Below are 22,571 nucleotides of genomic sequence, written 5' to 3'. Positions count from 1 at the left end.
TCCCTTCCGGCGGCGGTGGTGGTGGCAGCGGAGGAGGCGACGGAGATGGTGAATATGAAGAGATAGGCCGGGAGAGTTAAGCAATGGTACATTCTGAAAACCCAGTACGGCTAAAGTAACCTAATCTGAACTCTAATTTTGGTTTGTCCAAAAAGGCGAATCAAACGCGAGTCCTCTCATTTCTCGGGCACGAGAGAGAACGGGAGAGACAACGGGAGAGAGGAATTCTGATTTCTTCGTCTGGCGTTGCTCGTGTTCTACTTTTTTACAAAGGATCTGCCATCCCCTGCTGCCATAAAGTTTTAATCTTTTTTCTGGCACTTGGTTATTTGTTTAATGTTCCTTAAATGATATTTTGGCTTAAATAAGACTTGAAATTAGGTTAACTTTTTCACGATCTAAATCATAATCGATCATGATGTAAGCAAAACTTGGATCGAATCAGAATTCTATCATGCAAAATTCAACTATGGTTTAAACATTGATCAATCATGGATCACATTTTATTCAATTCATGCTCGAACCATATTTAATCCATACTTCAACATAGCATACATGTGGCATAACAGCCAGTGGTCCCTCCAATCTCCTATGCAGCCTCCACCTCACCATTTCTTATATTTCCTTAATTTCATACATGACTTTGTGGTCCTCTGCTCTTAAGTATACTCTATAGCTTTATATATATTCTCATTGTTTATCTATTGCCTTGCTGAAAATAGAATGGACCTATGATATTTTACTACATTCACGATTCTCCTTGGTTCACTTGATATCAGAGCGAGGTCTTCTTTCCTTCCTTCTAAGCATACAAAGTCGCAAGACAGAACAAAGCTATTTTGCCTCCCAGACTGCATACATTAAAACCATTTTACAGCAACTAGGCATCACCAATTGCAATCCCTCCTTCACCCTCTACCAAACAACCCTATACCAACCCATTAAATATTGACAAATTGTTGGCAATCTTCAATTCCTCACCCTAACCAAGCTTGACATTGCCTTCACCGTGAAAACTCTCTACCAATATATGCACAATCCCTTGCTTCATTACTATCATCTTATCAAAGGCCTCCTTCAATACCTAAAAAGGCACTGGTCACTATGATCGTCACATCACACATGGAAAGCTCCATATCAACTGCTACTCTGATTTATATTGGGTTTGAATTTAACAAAATATCATTGCACATTCATTGGCAACAATAGCATATCTTAGACAGCTCAAAATTAGAAAACCATTACTTGATCATCATAGGAAGTGGAATAGCATGCTCTCCTTGCGACCACCATGGATGTCTGACTACAACATCTCACACAAAACTTTGACATACATATTTCCTCTCCCATTGTCATCCATTGTGACAACACCTTAACACTTATCATTGCCGCCAACACCATCTCTTATGCATGGATAAAAGACATTGAAATAGACCATTTCATATGAGATCACATTGCACCACAAGAGAGAACATTAATTCACATTACTTCCAAGGATTATACAAGTATTGTTACCAAGTGCCTTCCTGCAATTCATTTCATTCGTCCGTGGAACAAGCTCACGATCGCTTCATCTGGTCTCTTGTGTAGCCTCCACCTGCAGCATTTCTTTTATTTCCCTAATTTCATAACTTAGCGGTCCTCTACTCTAAAATTTTCTCTATAGCTTTATATATAATATATCATTGTTTATGTAATGCATTCTTGAGAATAGAATGGAATTCTAATATTCTACTGCATTCACGAATCTGCTTAGTTCTTTCGGCATAGGTAATAAGAGTGTATTTTAATATACTTCATAACATATATCATAAGATTAATACAAAAGAGTGAGTGTGATCACAATGGCAATATAATATATCATAAGATTAAAAAGAATAAGCTATAGTTTTACATCTATAGTATATGACCATAATATGATAGAGTTTAATTAAAAAGATTTAACAAAAAACTATAAAACGACAAAATGCAATTAAAGAGCCAACATAACATTTATAACAAAAAAAAAGCATTTAAATAGACATATAAATACATCCATAAATGAGCATGTGTAAATCAAGAAGTTGATATAAATAATCCCTATAAACTAGATGTTATTTGGTGTATAACTTTGAAGTTATCATAGTTGCAGTCCTTCGTTGTTTAAAGTTTTTATTACAACAAACAAACTTTCCATTGCATTGAAATTAAATTCATGTAAAGATAATACTCATTATAAACAAATACAACTTACGCATTGGAAAGTGAATGAATAAGTTACTGAAGATCAGTAGAATTGAAATCAATCTCATTAAATATATGGTGATATTGAGAAAATCAACTTTTAGCTTTTAAAATATTAAAATAAAGAAAAAATGATTGTTTACTTTGAGCAGCCACTACAATGTGAAATAATTAAAATGAAAATAATAATTGAATACTATTTAATGTAAAAAAATAAAAATAAGAAATAAAGCAAAATTAATCACTAAAAAACATAAAAGCTATATAGAGTAAAGGAACAAAAATCTACATCATCTTAATCTGTTACAATCATAACAAATTGTAAGAATAAGTAGAAATTATACTTTTGGTGATGGTTAACATGTTGCAAGCCTAAGATAATCATTCGTACATTTGAGATAATTGCAATAACGAGAGCATTTTAAACTTATAACTCTGAATTCATGGCAACAAACTAAAAAATTGAAATAATAAATATATTTATTTTTAGAAATTTTATAAATGAGAGCAAATGAAAAAATTCAAAGAGAACCAAAAAAGCTCACCTTTACACAAATTTTTCAATAATACACTCATTAAATAATTATCATTGAATGATTTAATAATATCAAATATGGTGCATCGACCTCCAATTTTTAACACGATGTTCTCTTTAGCCTTAAAATTACTTGACCATTTTCTCTATCAAACACATCACTTTTCTATAACTTGAGCAATATAATGCATCTATAAAAATATAATACTATGAACATTTAAATAAATAGTTACAATAAATAAAAAGAATTGCACTAAAAAAACTATTAAGGGTGGGATAATATAATTCAAACAATGTTTGAATTATATTTGAATAATAATTATGCAATATTTAAATCATGTTTGTGCCATACTCACATTATTCAAATCATACTTAAATGTTGCGTGGAAATTATTTGAACCTTATAAGAGGGTTCTAACTAGGTTAGATTAAAGTTTAAATAATGTTTGATTTTCATTCTAACTTTAGAGTTGAAATTGTGTTTAAAATAGGGAATACATTCTAATAGGGAGATAAAATACGCAAATTGCACATGGAATTTTAAAATTTTTCATTTATGATTGAGTAAAATCTTGAGAATAGTATATTACCCTAGAAGGCTAGGATATTGATCAAATCATGAGATAATTATTTTGCTATTCAAAAGGAATGTGTTGTAATATATTTTTATTTCCTTAATGAGATAGGATAAGATTTATAGTAACTAGGGATGCCTATCCTTGATGGGATAAGCCCCTAAAATGAATTTCATCCTAAGTGGTACTAGTGTACTGCCCCTTTAGACAAGTCTTTATTGGAATAGTGGTTGAGGTTTCTACATATCTAAAAAATTTATTTCAATGGTGTTAACTAGAATGTTCAAAAGAATTGGCTCAAACTTGGAATAATTCTTAAGAGAAACCAACCAAGGAGAAGCAAAGAACATTATATAGCTCAAGGTTTAGTTGTACTTCAATCCATTATTTCTTTGGCTTTTATAAAATAAGATGGCTGAATATGATATTTTTGGTTAAATTCTATCATATTTTATTTAGAAAGTTATGACTTACTTTCTAATGAGGGGTTATGAAGAAACATAGAAGAGGACTTCCTCTATATCAATAAATCTACTAGACCACCTCAGACCTTAAACTAAAGTGAGCTTTTTAGATATAACTAAGAAGCTTAAACCTAGTATAAAATTGAAAAAGTAGGATTTACAGACTTCACTGTAGGAAGGGAGTGAAATTCAGCTCAACTCTAATAGGCTTATAAACTGACTTGGAGAGGGCTACTGGTAAACTCCACCTATGCTTTAAAATTATGATTTTAATCATATGCGCATTAAGAGTGATAGTTTTAATATATTAGGAAGTTTTATTGAGTCTGACTTGACCTAACAATCGAATAACCAAAATACATATGCACCTAACTAATACAAGTTTTATAATTTTAATTTTAATTAGTTCGACAAATTTTTTTTATTTTATTTCCTCAAATCGAACTATGATAAGTATGAAAATTAAGTACTCATGTAAGCACAAAAAGTAACTATTAGGCCTATTATGCAGTAAAGATGGATTTCCCTTGTAAATGTGATAATTTTTACTAATTAGAGCCCCATTTTCTATGACATGAGTAATTTGTTAAAACTGAGAAGGGAATCTAATATGAATTATGCAGATGGTTAGATTTTTCCTCTTGATTTTAGTTTATTATTTAAGTGATGCGCTATAAATATATTTTTCTTTTTTACTATAAGTTGATTTAAATTTAGTTTATGCTATTATTAGGGCTGAAAGTTTAAATTTCTCTGAGAGTTAAACAAATAAAATCAAACTAGTCATGAGCACATAATCACATAAATAGATATAGATAAAGAATACCATTTCTAGTGCATAATCATAGAAACACATCACTAGATAAATAGAAAAATCATAAATTAAATAATAAAAAAAGGCTTGTTTGGTTGAATGACATGCGTCAAATTTTTAAGATTTTTTTTTTATTCGAACAATTTTTTCCACTTTAAATGCATGATTTTATGCATTTGGAAGGTTGGAATTGTTGTTGGCAAGTTAGAGAAGGACTAGCACAAAAATTAGAGTGAAGAAAAAAAGTTTCGAAAAATCTAAATCGACTTGGACATGCCTAGAATTGGCATAGCCACACCACTTGACCTTGTGGTCACGCTGATTTTGGGCGTGGACATGCCCAAGTGGTGAAAAAGGCCACACGATGGAGTGATTAGCATAGCCATGTCGAATCGCGGGTAACTGATACACCAAAATAATATATTGTTTTAGTATATATTTTAAGATTATTTTTTGTGATATTGCACTTTAAAGAAGGGTATTTTCATGTTTTTGTTCCAGGTATATCAATTTTCGGCATTTGGAGTAAAAATAACAAAAAAAAATGAAATTTAGAGTCAAAACAGTGAAGTTTCGAGTTCTAGCGTATGATGCGCCAAATTGGTGCTAGATTCGCTGGATTGGTGTCAGATGCGCTGGATTGGTGCCAGATGCGTCAAAACCCAGAACAGTGCAGTCTTCAGCAAATTGGCACATGATGCGTCATATTGGCGTTAGATGCGCCATTTTACAAATAGTTGGCGCATGATGCACCGGATTTTACGCTAGATTCGCCTGGGATGACTTCTTACCGATTGAGGTGGTTCGAGATGAATTTTGTGGGACTTCTCAAAGGGACCGTTATTTTGTGTTGGAGGGAGTTGCCCGTAAGAACCTGTCGGTCACCGGAATCGAAATCACGTCGCCCGCTTCGAAAAGACCTTTTAATTTACATATATATTTAGTTTTATAAATATATGAAATCAAACTGATCCCATATCATTCAAAATTTAAATGAAAGAGCACTGTACCTAAAACTCTGTATCTATCCCTAAAGATAAACACAAGAAATGAGGGTGATGCTCGATCAAATAAACTAAAAAAAATTAATGACACCCGTTTGGTTTGTGAAAATTTTTTTATTTGCCCACAAGTTCCCCTATTTAATTCAAAAAATTAAATAGGATTTATATTAAGTTGGGTTCGGAAAAGCTTCCTATAAGGGCAATCCCCTATAGTTAATTACATCTTAGATAATATTAACATCCCCAAGAAAATTCTCGATAAAAATTAGGAAATATTATCTTCAAAGAGGTCAAAAGGATAGGAATTTTTAACAAAATCGGTCTAAGAGGTTTGAAAGGAAAATTACTCAAATTTGGAACATTTATTATGGAATTCAAAGGGGGAAGAACTAGGGGATGTCATAGATCTGGAAGAGAACCTCGGTGGCTTCCCAGTCTACCCTATAGTTTGGCTTCAATTTTAGAGAGAGATTATTTAAATGTTTTGCCTACAAAGTTTATTTATTTTAGGACTTACATTTAGGTGAAACGATTACACAAATGGTCTGGAAGATATGAGGATTTAGGTCGTGATGAACAACAACCTCGGAACCCCAAGACGAGTTAACACTTATATTGTACCACAGAACTATACAAAAGGTCTAAAGATGAGTTAAGAATTTATGTTACATAAGCAAACCACCTCAAAGTCCTATGGCTTGGTTATTTAATTCTAAAGAAAGATATGCTATTGTAGATTCTCTTACTAATAAAGATGGTTGTGCTGCCCACAATGCTAGCTCCAAGCTTCTCATCTTGACGAGTTTAAGTTTTCTAATGTGTCAGGTTATGATGTCAAATCAAATGTTCATATGGTTATTGTTCTTTAAATATTATGGGGCATATTAAAGTTGATTAGAGCGACACCAGTTTGGATCATACGGTTCCCTCATTCCGGCTTTCTTTCAGATTCACATAGTCCAAATGAATATACTAAACTCAACTCAATGAGTTTCATACTTTCATCTAAACAATGGGAAGTCTCGTTAGCAACCGTTGGTTACCTCCTACGAGGGATTCCCGATCATCCGATAGAGACTCCGATAGAGACATTGATAGAGACATTTTAATTTAGTTGTAATTGATGTTTTGTGATGTTTGTGATTAAATTTTGAGTTGTCTTATATTTTTAATGTTATGGTGTGAATTTTATCTTGTTTGATTTTAATTTTGATTTTGGTTTTGCGGCTATCCTAACAGTATTGGTTTTCATGCAAGGTGACATCGTTGTTTAACATGCAAGCTCGAGGAAAAAATCACAGGAAGGTAAATGCATTAATTTAAAAGCGTACATGTTGATTTTTCTCGTTCCACCACCTGAAAGGTTAGTACTCGCAAAGCATGTATATAATTTTGCAGGGAATTTAAATTGCAGAAGTAGATGAAGGTTTAGCTACCAAACCCCAAGTTATGATTATATTGAATCTCAGAAGATCCTAGTGGATGATTTTAGAACAAAAATATGGAAATTTCAATTTGCCCTTCAGAATGTCCAATAGATTTCAAAAATGCTCGGAGATGACCCTGGACCATTTTAAAGATCTCTTGAAATATTCCGAGTTCATTTTGAACTTATCATATTGTTCCACTAATCATCTGAGGTCGAAGTGTGACTACCCATTGCTTAGTGAAACTTGAATATTAATTATCCCAAGGATAGAATACTCATTTAATCAATTGATGTTTCGTTTAAAGTTTCATTTAAGAGTTATGTGTGTGGGTGCCCCTAAGGCAAGTTTAGGTCATCTAAAGATTGTGGTGCCCACAATTACAGTCAGGCTTGTAGTGTTTAAAGATGTTAATCACCAATCATATCATTTTCTAAATCCAATCAACTGAGTTTAGACATTAAGCCTTGGTCACTATTAAGCCTTTGACAATCCTGATAGGTAGGGGTGTAAACGAGCCGAAGACGAGCGAGCCATGCATAGCTCATTTTCGGCTCGTTTATATTTCGAGCTCAAAAAGTGTGTTCGTGTTAGACTATTTTGCTTAACAAGCCGAACATGAGCTGTTCACGAACAAAGTTTCCTTTTAAAAACCCTAATCATGTAGCCATAAGATAATAAGGGTTTGAGCAAGATTTAAAAATTATTATTTATATAAAAATTATTATTTATATTTAAAAATTATTATTTATATTAAAATATCATTTGAATATAATTTAATAATTTTTATTCTATTTTCTTAGTCAATATTTTAATTGGTTATAAATCCTTGTAGCCTTGTAGTCAATTAGATATTATTAAAATACTACTTAATATATATATACAAACTTGATGACTAGTATTTCAAGCCAAAACGAGCTGAACACAAATGAACACATCTTTTGTTCGTGTTGTTCATGTTCGGCTTGTTAACTTATCGAACGAAATTAATGAGCCGAACACGAGCTTCTTAACGAGTTGAACACGAGCTATTTGCGAACAATGAACCATTTTGACAGCCCTAATGACAGGTGGAATGGTGATTATCAAAATTTTGATTTAAGTGATATGTATTCCTATAAAATAGTCAAAATCATCCTTAACTTTGGGCTTGAGACTTTGGGCTTGCTTAACTTTGGGCTTGAGAAAAGTAAACTATCATCTTTCCAGCTTATGCCCATCACTTAAGAATCATTTGATCTTAATTGACTTCCAAGTCATGAAGATTAGGAGGATTATGATTTTGTTGATCTTTTTCAAAGGTGGTGAGTGAGTTTCTACCTTTTAGTCCCATTGTATTTCAATCATCCAGGAATGTATATTAAGCTCAAAATTACCCATTCTCCCTTGGTTACTCTTAAATTTTGATTAAGGCACCAAAGTCTAAAATTACCGCTTTGCCTTTAGGGGCATTTCACCTTAAAACTCATTAGACACAACTCAAATGACCTTGAGGGTTTAGAGTGTCATATCCATGAGGTAATTATAATGTTAGAGGAGAACATGTGGACTTCTCAAAATTTAATTTAATTTAAATATTTATTTAAACACAAAAAATAGGCTTTTTTAGTAATTGATTTATTTAACTTTCCAAGATAAAGTTTTTATTTATGAGAAAATTATTAGAGGTTTCCCTAGGTCAGAGAAATATTTAGACAAAATTTCATGATTTTTTAAATTAAATTATTATAATTATTTTAATAGGAAAATAATGAAAATCAACTTTTAAGCCTTTAAAATTTATTTTTAACTTAAGAAAAAATAAGAAGAATATTTTAATGAGACCCAAGTGATCAAAGAGCAATTATGCACTTTTTGAAATAATTTGATATTTTTAATTATTTTAGAATTCAAAAGAAAACTAAAAAATTAAGTATTTTTTTAAAAAAAATTTTATTTTTTCTAAGTGGCTCTGATCACAAGGAACTAAGAAAACCATATTTCATAACTTTCTCAAGTGTATTTAATTTAATATAATTATTTTTTTGAATACAAGGTTCCTTAAAAATAACCTTTAATACTTGAACTTAATCAAATAGGTTTCAAATTTTTACAGTGGATAAACATGATTTTTATGAACAATGTGGGGTTTATGAACAATGTGGGGATGAACAATGTGGGGTTGATTTTGTCAATTTTGGATAAGTATATAATTTACATAAATTTATAGAAGATATTTACATTTAATTAGTTATTGAAATTTACAAGATAATTCAAGACATCATGATATTTTCATAGACTTCTTTGACCATATGAAACCAACTAAAATTATTCTCATAATTTTCCAAATGATATTTTGATTTATATATATAAAATAAGCTAAAATAGTTACTTTTACTTGAAAATTAAGGCTAGAAGCATAGAGATGTCCTCTAACCTTAGAAAAATCAAAGAACATAGTCTCTACTCAAAATTTTCAGCCATGGTGAGCAATGTTTGATCATAATGAATTAAAATACTCCAGAGGGTATTTAATTCATTAAAAATTAGGAAATAAGAAAATAATTTTTATTTTTAGTCCACATTATTCTCCTTTGTTCACTGAGAAAGTGGGCATTTTTATTTTATTTTTATAGTTTTTCTAGAGAAAGATATGAATTTTTGAAGTTTAGGCATTTAAAATAATTCAGAAAATCCATATTTTTTTACTTATCCTACGCGACGCCAACTCAACCTACGGCGGCTCCGAACTCACACGCGGTGCACTCCCATTCATCGTCACCATCCACCTCAGCTATTACGCGGCCTGCGGTTCACGCACCAAGAGTCTGTCCCACTCGATCTCCTCTGCCCGTTGGATACACACACGATCGAATGGCTCCCTGTTATCATCCCCAAGTGACCTAACCCGAAAACCGTTCACACTAAAACCTTAAGATCTTAGCCTAGACTCAACCAATCAACATGGGGTTTATTTATAAACCATCATCTACTCAAGCAAAATCATATATACGGTATATACTTTATGAAATACAATAAATACATATAATGAATCAAAAAAGACTCGGATTAGGGTTGAGGTGCAATACCTTTGTCTAAGAGGTGAGGCCTCAATCAAATAGTAGGCCTCAATCAAATACAATCAAATAGTTGTGGTAGCTTTGATTGAGTCCAACAAACCTCCAAATGAAGTCTTATGCCCTGGTGAATTGTCTAGATATGATTTCAATCAAATTCTGTTTTAGGTGTTGGTCTAGAGCTATGTTAGAGGCTATTTCAGAGGGGGCTTTGATGGGGATTCAACTTCTTTCATTGTGGGGATGGTGTGTGCACAATTAATTGAAGTTTGGTTCACTGTGTTGGAGTGGAGAGATCTATCCTGGTTTTAGGGCAAATTTTAGTTAAGAAATTGGCTCTAAGGGGTAGTTATGAGTGGCTGAGAGCAAGGGGATTGTACTTGGGATGGTTTGGAGAGGCACTGGTGAGATTTTGACAGAGTTTCCCCAAGGTTTCATGCACTCTCTCCTTTGGTCGTGAAGAGCCCCATTTATAGCCATGGCTACCTGGTGGAGCTCAGGGTTGGGAATTGGGAGCTAAAACATGCTGAGGGGGAGGGAGGAAAGGCTCTAATGACCAATGGGAGTGAGCCAAGTCAGGGAGGTTTACTTTTGTGTTTTGGCCATTTGGGGCTCCCTTGGGCTGGCTATTTCCAACGGCTGAGGTGGTGGCTGGACTGAGTCTAGTCACCCATGAGCTCAGGGAGGTCAGGGGGCGGCTAATTATGATTAACTCCCAAGGGTAAGCTATGACGACAAAAATATTTCAAGTTTAGGCTAAATATGTGTTGAAATCCCTTAAATCAAGGGACCATTGGTCCATAGCTCACCTTGGCTGGTTTTAGTGGGTCTAGCCTGGTCCATAGGGTGTACTTGGTGGTTTTGGTGTTGATCAACCTAAAATATATAGTGTTTTAAGACACATTTTTATACTTATTTTTGAGATATTGTGCTTTAATGGAATGTATTTTTGTGTTTTTCTTGCAGATGCAGGTAAAAAGGGTGAAAAATGCTAAAAGGAGTGAAAAAGGATCAAATTTGGACCAAAAAGGTGAAAAATGTGAAAAAGAGTTTTGGCGTCTAAGCTCCAGATCCGACGCTTAAGTGCCGATTAAACAGAGAAGGTCACGTCTGGGCACCAGAGACCCCGCGCTTAAGCACCAGTGACAGTTGTTGGGCGAGGAAATTAGGTTTCTGCAAATTTTCGCTTAATAGGTGGTTATAACCACGATGGATGAAAATTATCACGAAAGGATTCATCTCTTGGAGAAATAGATCGAATCTAGACATATTTTGAAGAGAAACCAAGGCACCTTTTGTAAAATTATAAAAGAAAGAAGAGAGGACTTAGAAAAGAATCTTGAAAGTATTGGAAAGTTTGAAAGCTCTCATTTGGGGAGTTAGTTCAGAGAGATTTTCAGGCACCACATTTACTTTTATTTTATCATTTTCGTTATTTTTTTTGAGTGATTGTAAAAGAGAAGAGAATTAAAGGAACTTCAAGATTTTGTTGGAGGACTTGAGATAAGTTTTTATTTTAAGGACTTAAGATGAGTTTTAATCTTTTGTTCTAGATTACTTTTTGTTTTAATTGAGACTTGTTGTTGGTTTGACAATGATTTCTTCTTTTAAACTAAAGTGTGATTTTGTTTTCTCCATGGACAAGAACAAAAAAGAGGTTTTTAATTAGAGGAAATTTTAATTTATTTTGTTGATGAAGTTATTTATTTATGTATTTATTTTTTTTAATTTAGTAGAACATTAAATTTAAACTTAAAGGTAGAAAAGAGAATTGCAGTGTGTAATTTTCCAAATTCTTCATTAAATTGAGGTTAATTACAAAATTTTTGGACCCGGTCATAGACTTTTGGCCACATAGATAACCCCCAGAATAATCAAAATTTTACAATTTTCAAATCAAGCGGCGATAAACAACATTAGGTTGCGTGATATATTTTTAGTTATCGTCCGTTGATTGGTAGCATGGGTCTTTCACCCCAGAAATCTACTAATTGGTAGGCTCCTCCTTTGTAGACCTTTCAACGAAAAATGGTCCCTCCCAAGTTGGTTCAAATTTTCCATCTATCTTGCGGCATGCAATAATAGGCCTTTTGAGTACAAGGACGAGGTCACCAACTTTCAATGTCCTTGGGCTAACCGATTTGTCGTGAGCTTGCACCATCTTTGCCTGATAAAGCTCCAAATATTGTTGTGCTTCAAGCCATTTTCCTTCCAGACTCTCTAGTTCCTCGAGTCTGAGCATTTCACTTTTCTTTGTCGGCGACTGCGACTCTGAGAGACGATATCTGAATTTCTAGTGGCAGTACAACTTCAGAACCATACACGAGCATGTAAGGTGTACATTGAGTGGGAGTCCAAAATGTTGTCCAGTATCCGAAATGTTGTCCAATAGGCCCACAAAGCTTCAAGCAATTTGTTGTGCCAATCTCTTTCATTTTCATTGAGTGTTTTCTTTAAAATTTGTAATAATTCTTGCTGAAGGCCTCAGCCAATCCATTTGCTCTGGGATAGTAAATTGTAGAGTATCTCCAATCTATTCCGTGTCGTTTGATGAAGTTGTTGATTTTTATACTTTTGAATGTCATCCTGTTATCTGAGAGTACTCTGTACGGTACACCGAAACGGTAGACGATTTGGCTTTTGAAGAATTGGAGGACATGTTGTGCTGTAACCTCTCATAGCGGTACTGCCTCTGCCCATTTATAGAAGTAATCTGTAGCGGCGAGAATAAATCTTTGTCCTTTGGAGGATGAAGGGTCTATCGGACCTATTATGTCCATGCCCCAACACTCAAATGGCCACGAAGCAATAGTTGGGTGTAGCACATTCGGAGGTTGGTGCAAGACCACCCCATGCACTTGACACTGGTGACATTTTTTGATTGTCTCCATGCAGTCGGTCATCATTGTTGGCCAATAACATTCGAGTCTTTTGATCATCATTTTCATCTTTGGCCCTATGGTGAGGGTATCTTTTCTAGTTTTCTAAGACTAGTCAGTAGGAAAGTCCTATGGCTAGACCTAGGCTACTAAAGAAGTTTCTAGACCTCAACCAAAAGTGAGGTCAACAGACATCACCTACTAGAGCATACGTCATAACCCTTTTTGTGATATGGTGGGCCTCAGACTTGTCTTCTGGTAGCTTTCTAGTCTGCAAATATTCAATCAATAGTTTACGCCAATCTTCGTGATATTTGCAACCGCATTTATTATTTTTTCTTTTCCAAGCTTGTGTAGATTTTTAAGGTCAATTTGATAAAAAACCTGTCTTCCTTGTACTGTGATTTCAATAGAATCCTCAGGGGGAGATGCCAATTCTTTAGCGAGTTTTGCTAGTGCATCAGCAAGGGCATTTTCTCACCGAAGAATCAGATAAAAAGTCACATTAGGAATCTGTTCCAGCAGCTTCATCGTGTAATGGTGATATTCTGCTTGTCTTGGTTTCAAAATTTTATATTATCCGACAACTTGTTGGATGACAAGTTGAGAGTCGCCGTAGATGGCAATATCTATTATGTCCATTGAAATGTCCAACTCCAACCATGTGATTAAGGCTTTGTATTCCAGTTCGTTGTTAGTGCATGGCTCTGTCAGGTGGTATGAGAACCTCAACATTCCTTTATTTGGCGTGATAAAAATTAAACCGATACCTGCTTTTCCTTGTATAACGGTGCCTGAGCCTTTATCTTTTCTGGCTGATGAAGCACCGTCAAAGTACATTTCCCAGCATTGCACATTGGAGAATTCCATTTATAGTACTTGTTCATCTTGTAGTTCGTCGTTGAGAGGGGACCCAGCTGGCAGTGGGTGTGCAACGAGAAAGTCTACTAGAATTTGTCTCTTAATAGCACGGAGGGGAACAAAATTTATATCAAATTGCAATAAGATCATTGATCATCTTACTAGACGTCCAGAGAGTGTTGATCGGGTCATCGAATATTGCAACAGGTTAACTTTTGAAATTAGAGTAATCTTATGAGAGAGCATGTAATGTGTAAGCTTTTAGGTGTCAAAAATTAACGCCAGACAATGCTTCTCAATAGGTGGATAGCTCATCTCCGTCGGTATTAGACGATAACTTAAGTAGTAGAGTGTGTTTTTTTTACCCTCATCATTGACATGGGCTAAGAGGGCTCCAAGATAGTCATCTAAAGCCACGGTATAAAGTATCAACGGTTTCCCTGGGACAGGTCCTGAAATTATTATTGTTATACAACAGTTGGCATTGTGAATTTTTTAATACGCAAATAATCAGCATTTTCATCCTCTCTACTCCCAAATGAATTTGGCATCCTTTTTATTTAATGTCAAAAAGGGCTGACACCTACTTGAGAGATTAGAAATAAAATTTCTCAGATATTCCAACTTCCCCTGGAAGGAACGTAATTGTTTTAAGGTTTTAGGAGAAGGCATTTCTAAGATCAAGATGGCTTTAATCTTATCCGGGTCGATCTTGATTCCCTGATGATGGACAACGAATCCTAGAAATTTCTTGGAGGTAACGCCAAAGGTGTTTTTTAAGGGATTTATTTTAAGGTCATATCGTCGTAACCGTTCAAACACAATCCTTCAATCGTACAAATGGTCTATTTTTTGTTTACTTTTGATGACCAAATCATCCACGTGGCATTCCACTTAATTATGAATGAGGTCGTCAAAAATCTTCGTCATTGTTCATTGGGCTGTAGCTCCAGCGTTCTTTAACCCAACCGCCATTACTGTGTAACAGAAAATTCCAATCGGTGTTCGAGAGGCTGTGAGGGCTGCATCTTCAGGAGCCATCTTGATTTGGTTGTACCCCGACGATCCATCCATGAAGGAGAAAACTTTGTGTGTTGAAGCGATATCCACCATCATTTCTAATATTGGTAGCAGAAACTCGTTTTTCGGACATGCTTTATTTAGATCTCTGAAATCCACACAAACGCGTATCTGTCCATTTTTCTTCTTGACTGGAACAATGTTAGCTAACCATGTGGGGTACTGCTCTTCCCGCACAAAGTTAGCATCTATTAATTTATTCACCTCGGCTATGACTTGTTATTCTATTTCGAGGCGCATTTGTCTGGGGGCTTTTTTTAAAGGAGTAATATATTTGTCCACCCCGAGTTTATGAACTGCTACCTTTCCTGACAGTCCTGACATTTCATCAAAACTCCAGGTGAAGCAATCTTTGAATTATGTTAACAATTTGATCAATTTTGAAGATTCTTCATCATTGAGTAAAGATCTTATAAAGGTAGGTCGGGGTTGTTCTTTTGTCCCAAGGTTAATTTCCCTTAACTCGTCGACAGTTGACTTGATTTTCTCCTCAAATTCTGGCGAAGCAACTTCTATTGGTTGATCATTAGAGTCATCCTCTATATCGAGGCAATCCTCTCCTGATTTACTATTAACAACCATGCAAAATTTTGAATCATCGATTGGTCCCACTGTACCAAATCCAAGACCCTCTTTCGAGTTTGGAGTTCAACGTTTAACACTCCATAATTTTTCAAAAAGTTGTATTTTACCTTTTAGCATTTGTTTTAGCAAATGTCCCTGTTGAATTAACTTTTGTACATATGGCTAAAAGTAATCAAAAGGCAATTCCATTAGTTTGTTAGGATCATCATCCAAATTTACATGATTTTCAAGATTAGTAGAGGTAGAAGCACGATAAAATTTGATCGGCTTTGAACCAACACTACGTAAACTCTTGTCCTCTAAACTCTCGACCTTTTGAGGGAGGATCAGAGTAAGGGTCATAGTATTCACATAGTGGCTTATCCGATCTTACATTATTTCATATTCACTTTTCTTCGTTTTCTTCACTTTTCTTCGTATCTTCTAAGGATATCTTGTACTGAGGTTTCTTCTATTTTGTCATCATTATTTCATCTTCAGAATTGTCTTCATCACCAATGTTGATGGTTGTCCTAGTCCGTTAAACAATTAGATTGATGCTTTCTTGTCCACGTCACCGGCCTCGACCTCGGGTGTGCAAACCAAAAGAAGCTCCACCGATTTAATGTAGAAGGGTGGAGGAAGATTGTTGAAGCAGATTTGAATGACATCCTTTTTATGAGTTTTCTGAATCTTCATTCTTGTTTGTTGGAATCTAGCACGAGAAGACTATTTTCTTTAGTGGCGCGTAGTAGGCAGCATCTTCATGAGTACCGAGTTCATGAATTGAAAACGGTTGTAGATCTCCTTTGATGCAATAATCTTGTCCTTCTTTGCAGTATTTGATGCACTATGTAGAGATGATGGAACCATGTTGTGTTCATGAATCCACGGTCGACCAATCGACCAAGTAAAAGAGGTCTCAGTGTCGATGATAAGAAATTTAGTGGTTGTTGCTAGTTCTCCAACCTTCATAAGTCCTTCATAAGTAATGTGATATGTGATCGATCCAAGGGAACTTTCTCCTTTTTGGTTAAATCCTCTTAGCATCATTTTATCAACCGTAAGCTCTTGGACTTCGATGTCGAAATACGCAAATGTCCGTAGGCACATCAAGTTGAGAGATGCTCCTATATCTACCAGAACTTTGGATAATACGAATCTGTCGATGTTGACGGAGATGTAGAGTGGTCGATTGTGATCGATGGTACCAAGCAGCAAATCTCCATCTGTGAAGGTTACCCGTGACTATTCTTTCAATGAGCAAACTTCATCTGAGGATGTGCTGGCCAACTGAGCTAGACAAATCTCTAGGTCAAGCAAAAATGTAACCAGAGCTTCTCTCATCTCTTTTGACAAGATCAGACATCATAAATTTATTAGTCGGGTCGGCAACTTCCTAAGATGAGCTAGTAAGTTGTAATTCAATTTGTGTGATCCTCCAGTTTTCTCTTAACTGTGTGGTTCTTCCATTGACGGAGTTGGAGGTAATTCCTCTTGAGTTACTATTTGTTTTCCTTTGTCTGTAGTCGCTATCCTTGGGGGCAATACTTTACCACTTCTTAAGTTTATTTCCGTAATTTCTTCTTCTTGAGGTATCATTGTTGAATCTTCCGGTGTTTCTTCTTATTGTTGAATCTTCCGGTCTTCCGGTGTTTCTTCTTTGTCGGAGAGATCTAAGTTGAGGGTGAGTGGTGCACCATGGTGCTCTAGGGTTGGCTCCTCGCTCTCGGTGCTATCGTAAGCGGTATCGTTGATGTCTTCTTCGGTATTGTTAGCGAGTTCATTGGACTCAAGTACAATTTGAGGATCATTTTGGGAATTGAGATAAAGGTTAGATTGGTCATGATTGATTACGTCATCACTAGAAATAGTTAAAACGTAGCCGAAATCCCAATCATTATATTCATCAGTCCTTGGAGGGGTAAAAAGATAATCATACAAACTCAGGGGTTTGAGGATTTTCTTTCCCGAATCCGAGACAGCCAATCTAGAAGAGGCAGCCCCTATCTTACCCCCCATGCTATCAATCCTTGTGATGACATTCTTCTTTTTCTTTGACTTGGATGACGACGGCTCTTGCGGTGAAATTTTCATCTCGGGCCTGGCGGGCTGAAGACTTTGAGTGGTAGTTTGCTTTAAAGCATTATGGATTTGATTTAACATCTTCTTAGATGATTTGCTCCAAACTTTATCCCATCCATCTTTTCCGGCATGTGTGGAAGATTGTTTTGATGAATTATGTATTTTGTTTAGGAGCCTCTTAGGTTCTTTTAAATACTCTTTTGGGATCGTTATATTTCCTTCTTTGAGATTTTTCTAGAGCCAATCCTTAAAGATGAAACATTCTTCTATTGTATGTCCCAGTAATCTGTGATATGGGCAATAATTCGATTGATCCTTCTTATCGACCTCTTCGGGTTTCTTTGGGTCTGGTAGTTTGAACTCGGGCTTCATCATCAATTTTCTAAATATTTTAGCTACAGCTTCATCTTTGAAAGAGTACACCATTTTTTGTCATTATGTCAGAGATATTCTTTTATTCTGTGATGATCCTCCCTGAGACAGTCGTTGGTTAGACTGGCTATTCTGTTTCGGAGCCTGCTGTGACGAACATTGACGAGGAGTTTCTGCATATATCATTATCGGTTATTTTCCTTTATCAACAGTTGCGACGGTTTCAGATTTCTTTTCAAACACTCTGGTTGTCTTTGACTTCTCGTGAGAATCCATGTGTTTGATTTCTTCTTGAAGACTGCTAGTCTTGCTGAGTAGCTACTTGAAGGATTTGATGGTGAGTCCCTACAGCATGAAAGTTATGGGTCCATGAATGCTTTTGAGAAGGATCTCAATCGCATGATGTTCCTGTAGCTGAGGTTCGCATTTCATGCTAAGGTTTCTCTACTTTAAAATGTAATCCACCAAAGTCTCGTTGGGCTTTTGTTTCTCCATCATGAGTTCTCCTATAGAAACATGATGTTGCACTCCAGCAAATTTCTTTATAAATAATTGCTCCAACTCAGCGAACGTCTTAACTAATCCTTTAGGCAAATTGTCATACCAATTGAAAGCAACTCCTGACAGGCTGCTGACGAACTGTTGACAGAGTAAAGCTTCGTTATTTCTTGTATTGCCACAACTGGCTCAGAAGTGTGTTAGGTGCTGTCTGGGATTTCCGATCCCATCAAATATCTTGAGGTTTAGGAATACAAAACCCTTAGGGAAAGGTACGTCATCAAACTCTTTCGGGTAAGGTTTATCTTTTAGAATCAATGCACCACCCTTAGATTGGGTTAAGGCATCCCGAACTTGCTCAACCATCTGTTTGAATTCTTTATCTGGCATGGCGCTTGATGGAGAATCGTTCTTTGGTTGCTCATCCCTGTTTGCTGAGGAAACTTCTCTTCTTTCATCTGTAATATGTAAGATTTTTGGTTAGTTAATCTCTGGAGATGCTAGTTGCGTCACTTGTGATTGCCCTTGAATTGTGGCCATAGCGGTCATGGTGGCGGCCATCTCTTCTATCCTTTTCTTCAATAGGCTGACTTGCTCATCCCTTAGGAGGATAGCCCAGCGCAGCTCATCTACGGCGTTCTCTTCAGTAGAAGGTTGAGTGTTGCACGCAAATGCAGTGACCCTGGTCTCGATAACATGGACATCCATGAAATCTTCTTCTAGGTAAATGTTATAGTCAAAATTTTCATCATCATCATCGATGGAAACTCCATGTTCCCGAGCCAGCTCAGAAATCTCAACTCTGAGCCTTTTAACTTTTTCTTTGATTATCAATTATTGAATCATCTTAAGATCTGGAGGACCCTGCTAGACATCCTCTACTTCTTCTTCCATCTCACTGGAAATCGTTGTGACAATGTTAGATATTTCGGACCCTGGCTTCATTCTATGATCTTGCCCTGCGGGATCATTGGACTGTATCGGTGCAGCAACCTTGGGTATCCATATTTTCCTCTTTAACGATGATGTCTCAGGATGGAGTGTCCTAGCAGAAACATTGGTATGTCAAGGAGAAATATGCTCCTCATGGTGTAGACTAGATGCAATATCAGGTAACCTCTTTATCTTTTTCTATTTAAGAATAACTTTGTGATGTGTGCTTGGTAGGATTCTCGGACCCAGTCTTGACTTAACTGGTCGACGGCCTGTGATTCTGGTAGCGGTGGAATCTGTAGTAACAGCGGCAGTATCAACCCTGTTTCCCAAGCGGAACCAGACGGGAATGCAAGCAGGCAGATTTTCATTTGACTTTTGTTTGGCGGACTTGATGTCCCTTAAAATCTCTTCCTTCATTTGTGGGGATATTGCATGTCCCACTCGTTTGAGTAACTCACGGACTGAACAACCTCCTTTGCCAGCTAGTCTCTGAAAAACTGAGTTGACTCGAGTGATAGGGGTAGACTTCTTTTTCTCGCTATCCTGTCCATGAAGTGATGGTAATGCAACAACAATCTTATTGACACTCTCGTGTTCGTCGGTGTCCACTAGATGATGAAATCTGCTTCATCGTAGCAGTGGATATATTTCTGGTAGTTCAAATTCCTCTTGGTGTGGCTCTTCCTTGACGGGTGTTTTCTCAGAAGCCTGGGCTTTAGCAGCCTTCCGAATCCTCCTATTGCGATTTCTTTTCTGAGTTCGGGTTAGCGGTGCAGTCTTTGAACTTGGTCCGATTTCAAACACTGAAGGTGGAGCAGCTAATCCTTCAGTTGGATCCTCAACTATCTTCAACAATCAGTATTTGTTTTCCCTTGGTAGTAGGAACAGTAGGTTTGGTAGGCGCTGCGGTGGCAGTAGCAGTCTTAGCCTTCTTACAAGAAGGTAATTTCTGAAGACAGTTCAGGTTGAACTCAGCAGATGGCTCCTGAATTTCTGGAGGGGTGACTTTCATCACGAAAAACGGAGCTTTTCTGAGGATGACCTCAAGGTCTTCAAATCTGGCAAATCTGGCACCAAACTTAATGGTGGGAACAACGTTGCGGGCTTCACGGCTTGTTGGCAAGTTGCAGAAAAAAGTTAGATTTGGGCAGGCCATTGCAGCAACTTTAAAAGAAGAAAGCTCTAGGGTTTGCTATGTGGCCAAGAACTTGTAATCTTAATGCAAGCACTAGAAATTAATAAAGATTAGTCTGTCGGCCGGGTAAATTTTAGTTTGTGGAGATTTCAAAAATTTTAATAAAAAGGTGATTTGAAAGTAGAAAAAAAATTTAATTTGTAAAAAAGAAAATTTGAAGCGCGCGCAAGACAACATAACTTTGATTTAATTTGCACAATAGCAATTCAAACTTGAGAAGGAGATGTGAAGTGTTTAGGACCCGATGCGGTACCTATTTAGCAACACATAATGCTCAGGTGGAATTTAGTCCACCAACACTTCTATTGGGGTCGTACCCACATGAAGATTTAAAGAGTCCTTAATGGCCTCCTGAACCCCTCTGTTTAAAGATGATTGAACATATAGTCCAAAGAGTTGACCGTACTTTCCAAGGCAAAAATGGGTAAAGCATGCCAACGAAAGAAGGGAAATTTTGGTTCATAAAAGACTTGAATGCATTAACAATGTATGAAGATACTTTTTCTGTTTAAATGGAGAGAAAAGCTCATCCCCAGTGGAGTCGACAAAAGCTTTTGACACTAAAAAGTTGGGGGAGTTGCCCGTAAGAAGCTGTCAGTCACCGGAATGGAAATCTCATCGCCCGCTTCGAGAGGACGCTTAATTTACATATAGATTTAAGTTTAAAAAAATATGAAAATCAAACTAACTCCATATTTTTTATTATTTAAATAAAATAGCGCTTTACCTCAAATCCTGCATCTATCCCGAAGGATAAACACAAGACTTGAGGGTTAGGCTCGATCAAATAAACTAAGAAAGATATGACATTCGTTTGGTCTGTGAAACCATTTTATTTGCCAACAAATTCTCCTATTTAATATGAAAAATTAAATAGATTTTATATTAAGTTGGGTTAGAGAAAAGCTTCCTATAAAAGCAAACCCCTATAGTTAATTACGTCTTAAATGACCAAAGTCATCTAAGAAAACTCTCGATAAAAACCAGGAGAAATTATCTTCAAGGAGGTTAAAAGGATAGGACTTTTCAACAAAATCGGACAAAGAGGTGTGCAAAGGGGAATGGTTCAAACTTGGAACTTTTATTGTAAAATACAGAGGAGGAAGAATTAGGGGAAGTCATGGATCCGGAGGAGAACCTTGGTGACTTCCCGGTTTATCCTATTGTTTGGCTTCAGTTTTGAGGAGAAATATTTAAGTGTTTCATTCTGCCAATTTTATTAATTAGGGCTTACATTCGTGTGACACAATCACACAAATAGCCTGGAAGATGTGAGGGTTTAGGTCGTGACAACTGACAACCTCGGAATCCTAAGACATGTTAGGGCTTACATTGTATAACAGGGCTATGCGAAGGCCTAAAGATGATGTGAGGATTTATATTGCATAAGCAAGCAACCTTGAAATCCTATGGATTTAACGAGTTTAAGTTTTCTAGGGTATCCAGTTATGATGTCAAATCAGGTGGCCTTATGGTTGAAGTTCTTTAAATTTTATGGAGCATGTTAAAGTTGATTAAAGCGACACCGGTTAGGATATCACAGTTCCCTTGTTCGGGCACCACTATTTTCTATTGGATTTACTTAGTCCAAATGAATTTAATAAACTCAACTTAATGAGTTCCATAATTTCATTTAGACCGTGGCAAGCCTCATTAGCAACCGTAGGTTACCTCCTCTGAGGGATTCTCGATCATCTGATAGAGACATCTTAATTTAGTTGCAATTGTAGTTTTGTGTGATGTTTGTGATTAAATTTTGAGTTATTTTATATTTTGAATTTTGTGGCGATGAATTTTATCTTGGTTGATTTTAACTTTAGTTTTCAAAATGTTGTGGGGGTGATTTATGCAATTTTATATTTTCTATGCAGGTATGTAAATACAAGCATAAATAAAAGTGCAGTAGGAAGATACAAGACAAGAAAGACGACACTGTAAACTGTAAAAGTGTACGTGGAGAGTCTTCTCGTTCCATCACCTGAAAGAAACTCAAAATGCATGTC

The 22,571-nt window shown here is 36.0% G+C and overlaps 1 protein-coding gene across 1 annotated transcript in view; it reads right to left on the bottom strand.

The window, feature by feature from the left end:
• The window catches only part of LOC110036048 (LRR receptor-like serine/threonine-protein kinase RPK2), a 25,372-nt gene extending 5,582 nt beyond the window's left edge, over nt 1-19,790 (bottom strand). Inside the window, 2 exon segments of the mRNA XM_020740392.1 lie at nt 18,724-18,895; nt 19,616-19,790. Coding sequence (XP_020596051.1) covers nt 18,724-18,895; nt 19,616-19,790 — 347 coding nt within the window.
• Nucleotides 19,791-22,571: the final 2,781 nt, after the last annotated feature.

Source organism: Phalaenopsis equestris, unplaced genomic scaffold, assembly GCF_001263595.1.
Source record: "Phalaenopsis equestris unplaced genomic scaffold, ASM126359v1 Scaffold201904, whole genome shotgun sequence".
NCBI lineage: Eukaryota > Viridiplantae > Streptophyta > Magnoliopsida > Asparagales > Orchidaceae > Phalaenopsis > Phalaenopsis equestris.
The sequence above is the reverse complement of the archived record's forward strand: the minus strand, read 5'-3'. Positions and strand labels throughout refer to the sequence as shown.